The 15010-nt window shown below is 42.3% G+C and overlaps 1 protein-coding gene across 6 annotated transcripts in view; it reads right to left on the reverse strand.

The window, feature by feature from the left end:
- Nucleotides 1-2910: 2910 nt before the first annotated feature.
- PECAM1 (platelet and endothelial cell adhesion molecule 1) overlaps nucleotides 2911-15010 on the reverse strand; it is a 30279-nt gene continuing 18179 nt past the window's right edge. Inside the window, exons 14-16 of one of the 6 annotated variants that reach the window (XM_054644911.2) lie at nucleotides 14479-14535; nucleotides 7678-7700; nucleotides 2911-3085 (exon numbers count right to left, since the gene is read on the reverse strand). In XM_054644911.2, coding sequence (XP_054500886.2) covers nucleotides 3053-3085; nucleotides 7678-7700; nucleotides 14479-14535 — 113 coding nt within the window. In that variant the 3' untranslated portion in view covers nucleotides 2911-3052. The remainder of the gene's footprint in view (nucleotides 3086-7677; nucleotides 7701-14478; nucleotides 14536-15010) is intronic. The other 5 variants (XM_077188289.1, XM_077188291.1, XM_077188290.1 and 2 more) reach the window with 5 other exon arrangements.

Consider the following 15010-nt stretch of genomic DNA (forward strand, 5'->3'; position numbering starts at 1 on the left):
GGAACTCGCGTTATACAAGGAAACTGGCGTTACCCAGGTAAGCCCTTGTTACACCGGGAACTCGTGTTAAACTCCCGTTACACCGGGAAACTCCCGGTGCCGCTTGACTGCGAATGGAAAAGGAGAGTAACCGTGGAGAGCAGGAGGGGCCTCGGTTCAGGCATTTCTGTGTGGCACCTCGAGAGCCTCTGCTCGGCAATGGGGAAATGATCCGGGGTGGGTGAGGCTCCTCCCGAACAGGCCGGGTGCAAGCAGATGTGGGAGAACTGCCCGGACAGGGAATGGCACCAGGGACTCGGGTTTGTGCCATCCCAATGGAAATGCTTGGACAGGGAAGGGAACAAGGGACCCGGGTTGTGCCATTCTAAGGAAAGTGCCCGGACAGGGAATGGCACCAGGGACCCGGGTTGTGCCATCCCAATGGAAGTGCCCGGACAAGGAATGGCACAAGGGACCCCGGGTTGTGCCATCCCAATGGAACTGCTTGGACAGGGAATGGCACCAGGGACCCCGGGTTGTGCCATCCCAATGGAACTGCTTGGACAGGGAATGGCACCAGGGACCCGGGTTGTGCCATCCCAATGGAAATGCCTGGACAGGGAATGGCACCGGGGACCCAGTTTGTGCCATTCTAAGGAAAGTGCCCGGACAGGGAATGGCACAAGGGACCAGGTTTGTGCCATCCTCAGGGAACTGCTCGGACAGGGAATGGCACAAGGGACCTGGGCGTGTGCCACCCCTTACTCTGCTCAAAAAGTGAATATTTACCAGCACACCTCATTTTCTGTTTGCTGAGCTCAACTTGGTGACAATGGAGAAATCTCCTTTTTGTTGTTTTCAATAATGTATTTTGAGCTCTAATGTGAGTTTTGATTTGTTTGTAACAGATTCAATACTTATTTCCCAAATATTTCCAATGGAATCATGAGGCCTGTTTGGCACATGCTCATTTCAGGACTCCTTGTGTAGTTGTTTGCTCATGGGCCCACTTACCTCGTCTTCACTGGTGACATCTGCTGATTATTGTCCCATGCTCTGAAATATTTTTGTTATCTGCAAGACAAAACAGAAGAGCTCAAAACAGTGCACAGCACTCTGAGAAATGGACAGTTCACACATTTCAGTAGGGCAAACAACTTGTACTAGATAACTAAATCCAAAACTATCTAGGATTATTCCAGACAAGAGACAAGCTGAAAGAGAGCAACAAATTCTTCCACTGCTGCTCCATCATGCCCAGATGATCTTCTGAAGCTTTCCAAACCCCACGGTTTTCCCAAGCTTTGCCAAAGGCCAGGAAGAATTTGTGGAGGAACTTTTACCTTTGTAATTTAGTAAAAGACTTATGTGAATGCAAGCACTCCCCCACTCAGTTCTTAAAGCAATTTAGTGCATTTACCTGCTGTTAAATGGGTTCCTGACTCCAGATCCAAGAGCCTGGAATCTGTGCAGAGAGGGCATTTTCCAAATTCCAATCCATACAATGGATCTGTGGCTCATCACAAATAAAAAACTTCACAGGCATTTATTGCAACATGAATGCGCAAGATCCAGCGCAAAGGTCAGTTCAGAGTTTTCTTTATTAAAATACCTTTTCACATTTCTTACACTAATGCATTTGCATGGACACTCATGGGATGCTGAAAGAACATTTGTCAACAGAAGAGAGCTATGAAGTTGTGACAGGCTCATGATACAAACAACATTTGCACAGGGAACAATAAATTAGAGATATTAATCAGTAACTGGAGCTTGAAATTTTAAACATTTGGAATGGAGGATATAAACCCCTTTTGTGTTTCTTGCACCTTTGATGCAGTGCTTAAAGCAGTAATTATATATCTATATACAAACCCATGGCCTCTTTCTTATTATTTTCTAATTAAAATTAGAACCTTCTTACCTGTGGCCCAGATGTTGTAGGAATTTAATTTGCAGTAAGAAAAAGAGAGCAACTGCAATGTCAAAGGCCATCTGGTTAAGAGGTTGGGGGACAGTATTTTTTCTCTTTTGCTTTGTGTTCTTTTTTTAAATTAATGCAGCTGAGATAAACATGGGCTGCAGGATTACATCTGTGTCCAAACTAGATCTGTGTTAGTGGTTTATCATGCTATAGAGAAAAATGATTGGTATGGAATGGACACAAGTACAACTTCAGATCTCTCATAAAATCAGAGGAATTAGGATTGTACATAACAGGATTTTCAGGTACAAACTCACTGACCTGGGTGTTTTATATCCACTCAATGAAAACTTATCATAGAATCATCCCAAATAACTGTGATGGACAATCATTTCTTGAAGAACCATCACATCAAATAAACCAACAAGCATCAGAACTTTTAAAGGGGAAAAGCAATTTAGCAAAGAATAAAGGCTGTTTGTGCCTCTGACAGAAGCACTTGGCCAAGTCTGAATCTCTGAACAGTTATTCAAGTTTTTAGGGAGCGCAGAGCTCACTGCTCCCTCAGGCCCTCCCTGCAGTGTCACGTCCCTGTGGGTTATAACTGAGCTGGCTCCAAGCCTGGTAGCAGTCCAGCTGCTGCAGCACAGGGAGCTCAGCACAGCTGCAAGGCCATGCCAAGGTACACCCATGGCTGGCCAGGCTGTGCTGAGCTCTGTTCTGCCACAGTGGTGGCACTCATAACCAACCTAGCAAGTTTAAAGCAAGCCTAGATATTTCTATGTCCTACTGGCATCACAGTAGGTGCTGCACTGTAGAAATGTACTTCCTCAGCTGTAGCTCCCCCTTTGTTTCCTTAGAGCATGATGAATTGGAGGCAAAAAAGGCAAAATTGCATTAGCAGGAGAAATTACAGATGAGAACCTGGGTCAGTGGTTTCTAGAGCCACTTTCCTATGAGAATTTTTATTTGTAATTTTTTTCCATTAAATGCTTTAGGAACATCTCTATTGTTCCTCCTAAGGAAATAAACTTTGAAAAGATGAGTCTGGCAAACTCATAAATAACTGCTGCAAAGCCTTTGGAACACTTGCAACATCTTCCATCTTGTGTTGTTTTCTTGTCCCAGCTGATCTTTGAGGTGACTGTACTAGGTAGCATCAGGATGCCCATATATTCTCTGCTGGCAAAAAGAGCAAAAGAGAAAAAAACAAGGGGTGAGTATAGCTGTGCCCCTACCCTCTGTCCTGTCACATATTCCTCAGAACCCTCCACAGTGAGCTAATAAAACCTCACTGCTCTCTGGGGAGACGTTGGCATTATCTTCATCAGAGAAAAAGAAATAAGACAGTGGGAGATTTAGAGTAAAAATTACAAGCTAGACCCCAAAACTGTTAATCACCAACATCTGTAAGTGGGTGCTTACTGATAAAAGTTGGATTTTTAAGGGAACTGCTGGCACTAAACACACCTGGAGGTCAGATCCCTTATTTTCTAGGAGGCACAGTCAGACCCCAATGCCAGTCCCAGGAGAATGGAAACGTTTCCCTAAGGGCTGGTGTCTCACAGGGAGCAATGCAGCACCTGAATTCTGGACACTGTGTTCCTGCAAGAGCTGTGCCAGGGGAGATCTCCAGGGCAAAGCCTGGCACTGGCAGGCACAGAGGGCAGCCAGAGCAGACCTCTACTCCAGCCAGTGGGAAAAGGCACAGAGAGAGCCCAAACTTCATTGTTTTTATATTATGTGACAGAAATCATTCTGTCCACTGGGGATTCACAGCTGTCAAGTCTTTCCTGGCGTTGGTTGCCAAAGTCTCCCTCCAGCAAGTTTCTGCTCAGGGTACGTGGTGGCCTCTAACCTCAGCTCCGTCTGTCAGCACCGAGGCGCCTCGTCCCTTTTGTGGACTTACCCCCAAAGGATTTGCCCCATGAGTCAGAGGAATTCCTGGTTTATAATTCAGTGTTTATTTCAGAGTATCACCTTGTTTTTCATATCCTGACTGCCTGAAATCCCCTCCCCAATTTTAACTGGACACATCCTTCATCTTCCTTTCCTGTCTGAAACTATTGTGCCACGTTACTGTGCACAGTTAAACACAGGCCAGGTCCCCCTTTGGAGCTGGCAATGGGAATTCCTTTAACACTGAGAAAATACTTTTGGGATCACTTGAGTAAGATGAGAAAGTAGCTGAATAACACCCAGAAATTCCTGCAGAGAGATGAAAATTGCACAGGTTTCTGTCTCAGAGGGCACATGCTGAGCTTGGACAAATAGGCACTAAAAGTACACAATGTCCTCATGTACTGCCAGTCCTCCTGAACCCCTAGGACAGAACCCAACAAACAAATACACAAACACATCTAGGAGGGAGCAGGAGAGGAGGAGATGTGAAGTCAGAATGTACTGCTGAGGTAAATTTGACACAATACCAATTAGTGCTTGGCGAAGTGGCTATCTCATTGTCAAGATATTTCCTTCAATATGTTTTCAGAAACTGGGACCATTAAATAACTTAGAAAGATTGCCAGCTCTGATTTCAGGAAGGAAACCTCCTCCCAGTTCCTCTCTAAGTAATTCATTTCTTTTGCAAATACTTCCTATGGATTGCATTTAAGATACAAATTTCTGAAACAGAGGAGATGGAGGGAAGCAACCCCTGGCATAAAACTTCAGGTTCCTTGACCTAAAAATCCAAGACATTCAGGTTCAAGGTATTCTGGACTGCAAATCAGTCACAACCTGTACTGCAACTGAACCTTTATATAGTTCAAGAAATTCAAACTTTGACTAATTATTTTTCTAATGCATCACCTTTATTGACATAATATAAACACTTTCAATGCACCTGTGTCAGTAACAGTGTTTACTAAAAGCCTGAACTCAATTTGGTGATTGTCTCTCAGTGAAGAAGCAAAATTCCTAAATTTCCCTGCTGGATTATATTTATTCTGACAGAAACTAGGTAGGGGCAAATGCACAAAAGCAGGACTAGCAACATTAAAATGATTTGCTACATCTTCCTTCTCCACAGAGCAGTTTTCTGTTCTGCCTGTGACATCTGGAAGAGCAATGCAGAACTGAATGCTAACAGACTTTATCTGAGCAGTGGAATACACATTATTGGAATTTAGGGAGTTAAAAGGACATTGGGATCTGATGAGTCTCCACCACCATTACTGAAATAAAAAGGCTGCACATCCTCCCTGAAAACAGAGCTCTTAGCAAAGTACTCCTCTGTGCTGAGCTCCTTTGGCTCACACTTCTGGAACATCTATTACTTCCTAAAAAAGAGTCGAATTCTACAAGTTTTTTGAAGGCCACCCCAGCTGAGTGATCCTTGTGGCATTCCCTGGGATTCAGGTGCCAGCTGAGCAGCCCAGATCCTGAAGGCCCCTTCCACCCACAAATAAGGGAGCAGCAGATCAAATGCAACTTCACCTCTGAGGCAAACCCTTCATTTGGCTATCAAGAAGCAGAACAGCTGGGGAGGAAGTTTAAGCCACTTGATCACTTTATAAGGAGCATTTTCCTTTTCATGAGTAGGATCAACAACTCCTCATTTGGACCAAACCTCAGAGATACATCACAGTTAAGCATGTGTGAAAATGAGCTACTGAAAAAAAAAACAGTTGCAAGAAAATGATGTTAAAAAGCACCTTAGCAGCTCCCTGCCTCTTCTGTGTTCATCTGTGAGGCCTGTAAAGTGTTGAGAGAGACAAGTAGAGGGAATGGAAAATCTATGAAGAAATTTTCGGTCACTTATTTAGAGAGGAAGGTGCTGCTTTTGTCACAGGCTCTTTGGGAACAGAAGTGGGAATTTAAGAAGCAGAAGACAAGGCTCTGTTCTTCTGCTGTGTCCTTTAAAGCACTAATAATGAAAAAAAGGAATAGTTTCTATGTTAATACATGAACTGTACAGCTAAGGAGGGACAATGTCTCAGACATTAACTGAATAAGGCAGCTTCTAGGAAAACTCAAGCAAGATGTGCAAGTGTTATAAAACTGACTTTGCTCTGGGGTGTTTCTGAAAATGAGATTAGTTTTACAGAATAAGTACTTTTATTACCCTTCTACTGCTAACACGAGAGTAATAAAAGAAGCACAAAGAAAACACTGCCCTCAGCTGACACTTTTCTTCCTTCAATCTGACATTACTTCATGGATTGCCTGGCTCAGCAAGCTTTAATAGCCCAATTAATTATGAAAGTGATTCACACAGGGTGGTCGGTTTATTTGCACTGACTTTTTCTTATACTTCCATATTTTACTCACTTTTGGCCACAGGAAAACAAAAAAACATCTTTGTATCCCTTAGAAATTATGTAGGCTGTGGGAAAAAAGAAGACAAAACCTCCTCCCTGAGCTTACACTTCATGTCTGTCACAGCCACCCTTGACCATTTTTTCTTTTGTGTTGGACAGGGACAAACTTTCTTCTGCATGACTCTCCAAGGAATGCCTGGTATAACCCAGGGGAGGGTTCAGCTCAACATATTTTTAGAAAACTGAGAGCAAAGAATAAAAACAGACCTTTTAACTAAGAGAGACAATGACACTATAAACCCTCCTGGCCTGTGTTAATATGAGTCTGTTTATTGTAACACAATCTGTGACCTTCAGTGCACTGCCAGTGTCTGTAAATAATACAATGGGCTGCCTGTGTGTCCCATGGGGAGGGCAGTGCTGATGGAGCCTTTCAAAACTCAAATGGATGCCATGAGCTGACGTAGACTGGGCTATTGTGATTCTTATTTATGAGTCTCTCCTTTTTTTCTTTTTAAGTACAAGCTCCAAAGTCACAAAGTGGGTGACAAAAAACAACTGTCTGCTTAGTCTGAGTTGGATTTGATAGCATATCTAACATTCATAAAAGTACTCCTGAAATGTGAGTACCCTGCCTCTCAGATCTCCTGAGGGCAGAGGAACAGCTCATTCAACAGATTTCTTCTATTTTAAAAAACTCCATATTTTGTCACTGGCTTCTTAGCACTATGAAGCTGTTCACCACCCACAGAACATTCACAAAACTCCACATTTTCAGCTGAGATCCTCCACATATATGGATGGTATTAGTCCCACTTCTGTGACCCAGCTATGACCCAGCTTTGTACTCTGCAATAAAAACTGTTTGCCTTCAAAATTTCTTACAAGGTCTCAGTTTACTGCCAGCCCTTGGAGTCATCCTACCTGCTCCACCAGTGGATGAAAGCAAACCCAGGAGGAAACAGCCCAAGAGAGTGAACAGAGGGACTTGGGCTGATCCCATCCCTGCTTGGCTCAGCTGCTCACACCTGAGGAAGGAGCTCACCTCTCTGGGCATTGCAGTCCCAGGGGCTGTGTGTGAGCACACTGGCTGTGACTGTACCACCCATCTGTGTGGGGATGACAGATGGCACTGCAGCAGCAGCTCTGTCCCCTGTGATGCATTTACAGGTGAGCACTTTTCATCTGGAGCCATCCCTCACCTTGTGCCACCCTGCCAGCGTTGGTGGCACAGACCCAAAGCTGTGCAGGTGACAATGATCTGATATCATCTGTGCACCAACACCTCCACACTCCAGCCCCTTCCACAGACTCCTAAAACTGACCCTGCCACAAACAGAGGATTGAAAGTCTGATCCATGAAAATATATACAAAGGGATTGCCCCATATCTGTCCTGCAAAGTCCCAGCAACAAATAAACCACATCAGCCCTTGAGCACCATCTCACCAGATGCACAATCATCTCAACCCATGTCTCTATATTTAACTGATTGCATAAAATATATACTTACAGAATGCCTGTTTTCCATAGAATCTGCAAAATAAAATACAATGTATAAATTATGAAATGGCACCTTGCAGAGTGACCAGTTTTATGTTCCAGAAAATACAGGTATAGGTACTTCAACCCTTTTGTTCACTTTGCAATGATGTAGAATTCCTACCTACACCTAGAGGTTAAAGCTCTGGGCTTTGAGGAGTATCCAAGTTCTAGTTTAATCCAAGTGCAGGGCTGAGACCAGACATTTCAAAGCCCACACAGAACAGGACCTGTTTGGCAGCTTCTCTGATCATGTGCTACAGAAGAAGTCTCTACTGAGGGCACAATCTGTTACTGGACAAGAGAGTCTTCCTTTTAGAGGCAAGTTCTCATCAGCATTTTACTTCCTAATCCAGTTCCTTGCCAGGAAAATAATGTATTGCAGAAATCCAGTTGAGGATATAATTTTCAGGGCAAAAATAACATCTTTGTTATATATAAGATCTTGTTAAAATAACAGCAAAGACACCTGACATTTTATTAATAAAAAGTTCCTTGTTCCCAATGAAAAACCTGAGGGTCAGAAAACTCTTTCCTTTTAGGGTCAGTGAACTTTAAGACTGGATCATACACTTATTTCAAAAAAAGTGGATTTAGCTATTCAGAAATTTCACAGAATACATTCAAATACCAAAACATAACAATTTCTTTCCCCTCTCAAAGTAGCTCCAGTTTTAGGAGAGGATTTCAAGAGTTAAGAGTGCTCATCTCTATGTTCTGTTGAGATATTTCACATGGGACAAAAGTAAGTGCTGAATCTTGAAAGGTATTTTCTTGCAAAGTGTATCAGATTCACTGGAGAGAGGCTGTGTGAAGGAAATTCATGTAATGTTCAACAAAAGGGGTTGGACTGGGTCTTGGGTTAATCTTCCCAGTATTTTTTATATAAATGGGGGTTAGTTTCTGAATCTATGTTTTTTCTAATTATGTGTTTTTTTAAGTAGCAAATTTAAAAATCAGTCTTCCATAGGCAGAACACTTATGTAAATTTTGAGAAGTTCCCTGAAATCACTAAATGAAGGACATTATGCAGAGCACTACTACCACTATTGGACCCTAATAAAAGTCTTTTAGAAACTCCCTTGTGAGCCAGCAGAAGTAACAAGGAAACTGAACACAGGTGAAGGTCTCTGGCATGGCACATTTGGAGTTTTCTACCCAGAACTTTTAGCCTAAGCAAAGGATTAAAAACTGAGGTGACTACAGCACCTTACAGCAGTGCATGAACTCAAATTCAGTATAAAATTGATCTCAGTGTTTGGCAAGATTGATCCACATGTGTTTAGACATTAGGAAACAGAAGAAGAAGCTACATGGAACACACACAAAAGCATTTTTGTGTCCTGAAAGCCAACAGAATTGAACAAAACCACTGCTGAGCCAGTGCTACATCAAAGCTTGGCTTTAAGTGGACAAAACCATACATAAGGTTTATGAAGTGAGCATTAACAAGCTGTCATTTAGTCTCTGTCACAATGTATTGTTCTCACAGGAAGGAGGAAATGAGAAATTTTGTGTAAATTCCAGACTTCAAACAACGGGATGTTGGCTACCAAGGCTTGGAGGTCACAGTGCCAGTGATCCTGCCTCCTTGTTACCTGTCACCCACATCCAGGCTCTGGGGCTTTCTAGCTGAGTGTCACAGCCCTGCCAGGAAATGTCACACTCTGTGTCAGGGAAGTGCTCTGGAAGCCTGGGTGATTTCTACCAGGTACCACTCAGGGCAGCCACTAATAAAGGCACAATGATACATTGCTTTTGCTGATTCTTTACCATGACAATCTTTTCACAATCTTTTTTATTTCATTTTTGTTAAAAAAAAATTTTAAAAAGAGGTGGTTTTACTTTTTTACTAGTTTTACTGTAGAACTGACAGATTTTTCATAACACCTTGCTTTCCCTTACTGCCAAAACTGGGGAATTGAGAAATGCTGGATTCTAGACACACAGAAAAAGCTCCATGTTTTGTGAAAGGAATCAGAGCTGAAGGTCTGATACTGGTGATTTCTAAAATATTCCTGAGTCTAAAAAGGGTAGGTGGTTTTATGGACTTCTGATGGATCTAAACTCTCGGTATTGCTTCTAGTTGATGGGATTTTAAATTCAAAGAACACATTTTTACAAAGGAGTACATATAGCAGGAGTTTAAGACACTGTCACCCCCACCTGCTCTTCAATTTCTTGTTGCTAGAGGTTATGGAGAGGAGAATATGTACCTAAACAGCTGCAATTGCCAATCCACCTCCAAGGCACCTCCAGCCCTGCTGGAAGCCAAGATGTCAGACCTTGAACCAAAGGTGCTGAGCTGCAGACACACACAACGTTCTGCCAAGGCCTTTACTGGAGCAGTAGCTTCCATCAGGGAATCTTGGCAGGCAGCTTGGGAACAGCTCTGACACGGGCCATGCACGTAATCCAGCTCTGCTCTGGAGGTTCAAGCAAGGTCAGAAGCTCCCTGCATATTTGTGCCTTACTGAAACCATCTGGCTTTGCCCGATTTTTGGCTGAAGCTGTTGTAAGCATTTGGCTCTGGAATCAGTGTCTCACAGATCCAGTCCTTAGTTTAGAATATGTCTAGAAACCCAGAGATCCAAAGAGTTTTTATATTGGAGAGAGGACAAGTTATTTTCCTGGCTTTGGATTGCCTGCAACTGCCATGTGCCCAGAATACCTGAGTTCTGAACAGCACAATGAATCCACAGGCCCTGTGAGCTCTTCTATGCTGGAAAAGGATTCAGTGGGAAATTCTGGCTAAGATGTAGGTGTTAAGCCCGAGGCTCAGTAGCAGGAAAGTATTTGAGCAGATTTCCTGATTGCTAGAGCTGATTTCAAATAGATTTGTTCCAACCCTCTGAATGCAATGGGGATTTCTCATGCCTCTTTCCACTGGGCTATATTTATTTTTCCATAGTACATTGTTGGTTGCTGTAGGACTCTTAGAATTTCCTGTCTCACTGCTGCAATTGCTTCCAAAGTGACCAACTCATTTTTCCAGACTTAGCAGCATAAAGGCTGGTTCTGCATTTTGTTTGCTGGATTTCCACTTTCCTAATAAGAAATTGGGGATTGTTATCTTGAAATAAGCCACAGTGAGCTCAGTCCAGGGCACATAAAATCAGTGCAAAGCTTATCACCGGCTTCTGTGAGCTTTGGGTCTGACACACAGCAAAGACAGAGTGCACTGAAGGAGAAAGAATGTACCAATAACATCATCTTCCACAGGAAGTGTCCTGGAAAAACGTGAGGAAATCTGTGAGCTGGACTTGGCTCTAATTCTCCTCAGCAACACGAACAGGACTGTGCAATCCCAAAAACTGGGATCAACACCGAGGGAAGGGCTGGAGCTGAGATAAAGAACCAGCATGGAGATGCTTGGGCTTCCTGCCCCTGCTGCCTCTTGGGAAGATGAAAGGTGTGATGGAAATAAATCATGCCTGAAAGAGCCTCCACCCAGGCAGCTGAACTCGTGTGAGACATCCTGAGGCTCCCTCAGGAAGAGCTGCCAGCCTGGATCCAGCACAGGCACAGGAGGCAGCAGGGTCACAGCCATTTTATCATTCCTGGCAGTCTGTGGATTTGGACAATTGCCTGTTTTGCTGAAGTTTTATACCATATCACTTCTTTCTGAACAAAAAGCAGCAACTTTGGGACTGGGCTGGGTATTCCTGACTCACAACATGCTTTGGCCTTTTCACACAGCAACCAGAGAAAGCAAGATTTTAAGGAAATTAGTTCATCCTGGTGAGCCTGAAGAACTTTTATACAAAGCTGTTACTGACCTGAATGGCACTAACTGACCATTCCCCAAACTGCCATTTGGATGCAAGGTCTGATTTAAAGTTGAGGCTTGAAGTTTTTGGTATTTTATGTAAAATACTAAAGTAAGCCCATTGCTCTAGAAGAGGCTTTAAAACAATGTCTGTGTGAACAGCCTGAACACCAAATATGTTTCTGAATTAAACTAATCTTTCAATAACAATGCAAGGACAACTTCTTATCTTGCAGTTGCTTGCAGAGCAAAGTGAGCAGCATCCTCCTTAAACTCTCATTACACCAGAGGAAATCCAGCATCCAACCAACCAGAGACTGACATTCTTTGACTTTCAATCAAAACATACCTGACTAGAATGGAATTTCACAAATTACCTGCTTTTCCCACTGGAAATGAGTTAACTGTAGTTAACCACATGCAGGTCTTCTAGGAGTTAAATGTGCATTTGACAGTTTGTTTCTGTCTGTCTCTAATGTAAAACCACCTCCTGAGTCCTGGCACTCAGAACAAGGAAAACAGCACAGCAGGGAGGATGGGGAGTCTTATCCACAGTGTGGTGGAGGCACTCAGATGGCAGAAGCAGGAGATAACATAGCCAGCATCAGGAAAATAAAAAGAAAAAGCATAATGACAGATGCTCAGCACACTGCCAAAGGCCTGGGAAAGCTCAGAGCATTATCAGCACTCTGGATTCCTGGTGCAGGTTTTGCATAAGAGCAAGCAACAGCCACAGAACTCAATAAAAACAAAACCCTATAGCAACAGCTACAGAACTCAAAATACAGGAGTTGGTTCCTGCTATGGCATCTGCCTTACTGGGGGTAGCAGTGAGAGTTGTTAGAAGAATGAAGAGCAAAAATGTTTTAGCTCAGTCACAAAGAACTCGTCAGACATAACAACTACTGCCTGTCCTTCAGCTTCCTCCCTAGTGAACACAATTTCTGTGATGCACAGACAACCCCTTCATAAGACAAAATTGCTTATGAAGCACTCAATTCTAATTAAACCACAATAGTTACCCACAAACAAATAATAATAAAATGTTACATAGGTCTTAGGGGTTAAATATCTCAAATTGTGTAGTTGACACCAATTCCTAAACTCATGTGATTTCCCCAAGGACACGTTTGTCTGAATCATTGCCTTCCTGAAGTAGGTTGTACTCTTGGGCTTTTGCTCAAAAATATCAAAGAATAGAATGGTAAATCAACTTCTGCACCCACCAGTCATGTTCAACATCTGTCATAATTGGCATCATTTAATATTCTTATATTAATAAAATACACAGAATATTTCATAGGCATCATCCACTGCATTTACACTTTGCCATCTCACAATCACATAGCCTATGAAAAATCCAAGGTAGTGTTACATTAACTGTAACCTAGCACTGCATTGCTGGGTGATGCACTGCTTATCTAATTGAAACACTTTTCCTGTGTATCAGTCAGGAAAAACAGACGTGATTGAAACAATAAACTGGCACTGTGTTTCCAAGAATAACTGAAACTGTAGAATGTTATGCCTAAAAGAGCAGGTGGACTGCAAGATTAAGGGGTGTTTGCAGAATTTCTGGCTAATTCAGCTCAGAATTTCAATCATATCCCATTTTTCTGCAGTTCCCACCTTATGGTATTACAGCCTTTTAAGTGCTCTTTGAATTTCAGCTGTGCTGTACCAACCTGGAGTTTACATCCTCTGTTATGTACCAGAAAAACCAGGGCTGGTGAGTGGTGTGAGAGTCACCCTCACACCTGGGCAGAGCAGGTGAGGGTTACACAGCAGCTTCTGCAGCTTTTTATAGGTCCAGTTCACACTCACTGGAGAACATTTCAGAACACTTGTGGCCTTGGGGCTCAGCCCTAAAATAAACTGAGTTTTTTCTCTTGGTGGTTCTGCATAAAATGCCTGGCCATGCTCTTAAGTGTGAAAGATATTCTGATTTTCACTGCAAGGCTGTGAAAAATGAGTACACCACACAGGCACAGCACCAAGGATTCTGAAATTCCTTTGCCACCATTGTCACTCTCTAAACACTTTGCCTTAATGCATGACCTAATCTCTCTGTTTATTCAGCTGTAAAATGGAGATAAAAATTGCCATGTAAGTCCTAACAAGGAAAAATTAAGTAATGTTTTCTAAAGTACGTGGAGACCCTCACACTAAAAGATTCCCCAGAGATATATTGTGTCAGAGGTGGGAAATGCCTTATAGAAAAAATAGAAACTTAAAGCACAACCAAAAATTAAAAATGGCCCACAACAAAGCCTGAATGGGGACAAAATATGAATGGTTTGCAGCCCTAATATTTACAAATCTAGACTTCCTAACACAAAGAGAGGAGAGGAAATCCTTTCCAGTTCAGACTTTGACAATCTATGATGAAATAACCTTCTTTTAAGCCACTGTCTCTGAACTGATTAGTGCAGAACATTTACAGACAGCAATTGCCAGTGAGCTGCCACTGCCCACACACAGGTCTGTGTTAGAGGAGCTGCTGAAATGATCATTGCTCTTGTAGAGGCTGTTGTTGGGGGCTTTATAGATATTTGCTGGAGTTACACCCAAAGCAAATGGAATATTTTATAGCATGTGACAAACATGGGCAATTAAGAGACAAATGTTTCTCTTGAGCAGTTTGAGATAACAGGACCTAAAATCCAGATCCCTAATGGGGATCTTGATTCAGATCCAGATGTGTGACCCAAATATTCAGCAGATCCAGCACAAATGGGCTGATGAAGTAGATGTTACAATATTAACACCCTTGATTTGTGAGGAGCCATGAAGATGTCATGCATTTTATCAACTTCTCTGATTTTGTAGCTGCACTTTGGTATTTTCCTATCCAATGTGACTTGCAGCTCTTCTTTATTATGGCAATTATGTTCTAAATATTCAGTCTAAATATTATCTTATAAAATATTCAGTCACAAATTTATCCCTAACCTCTACACACACGCTTCCTTAAAGTGTTTAATTTTTCACTAGCTTACTTACCATTATTAGTTTTTCTGATTTCACTATAAACTGTTTCAGTCCCCTTCTGTTCAGGAGCTGGAAAATGTATTGGCACAGAATCAATATATTTTCTTTTTTTTTTTCTTTTTTCTTTTTGTTTGTTTTTGTTTTGTTTGCCTTATGAAAAGCTCCTTAAACAAACAGAACACACTTTTTTACTATCAGAAGAAGCAGTTGCATAAGCAGCAATGAGCCTGTGGAGTCTGTGTGAAAAGCAAGTACAACCCCCTCCCCAAACCAGCCTGTAAAGGGTCTGAGAGAAGATTGTCTCCTTCTATGTAAAAATGATGAAAACCTGCTTCCCTTTCTAAATTTGACTTCAACATCCTCTTAATCTTCTTCTGAACTTGAACCAATATTGCTTTAATTTCACAGAGACATCTACCACTAGAGAATGGTTTCTCTGGATCTCTTTGAAGAGCTTCTTCAATTTGTTCTAAGGATTTAGGGATCCTAGCCCTAGGAGATCTATCACTTGGAAGACTAACCATAAAGACTTTTGGCAACTAGC

Source organism: Agelaius phoeniceus, chromosome 19 (genome assembly GCF_051311805.1).
Source record: "Agelaius phoeniceus isolate bAgePho1 chromosome 19, bAgePho1.hap1, whole genome shotgun sequence".
NCBI lineage: Eukaryota > Metazoa > Chordata > Aves > Passeriformes > Icteridae > Agelaius > Agelaius phoeniceus.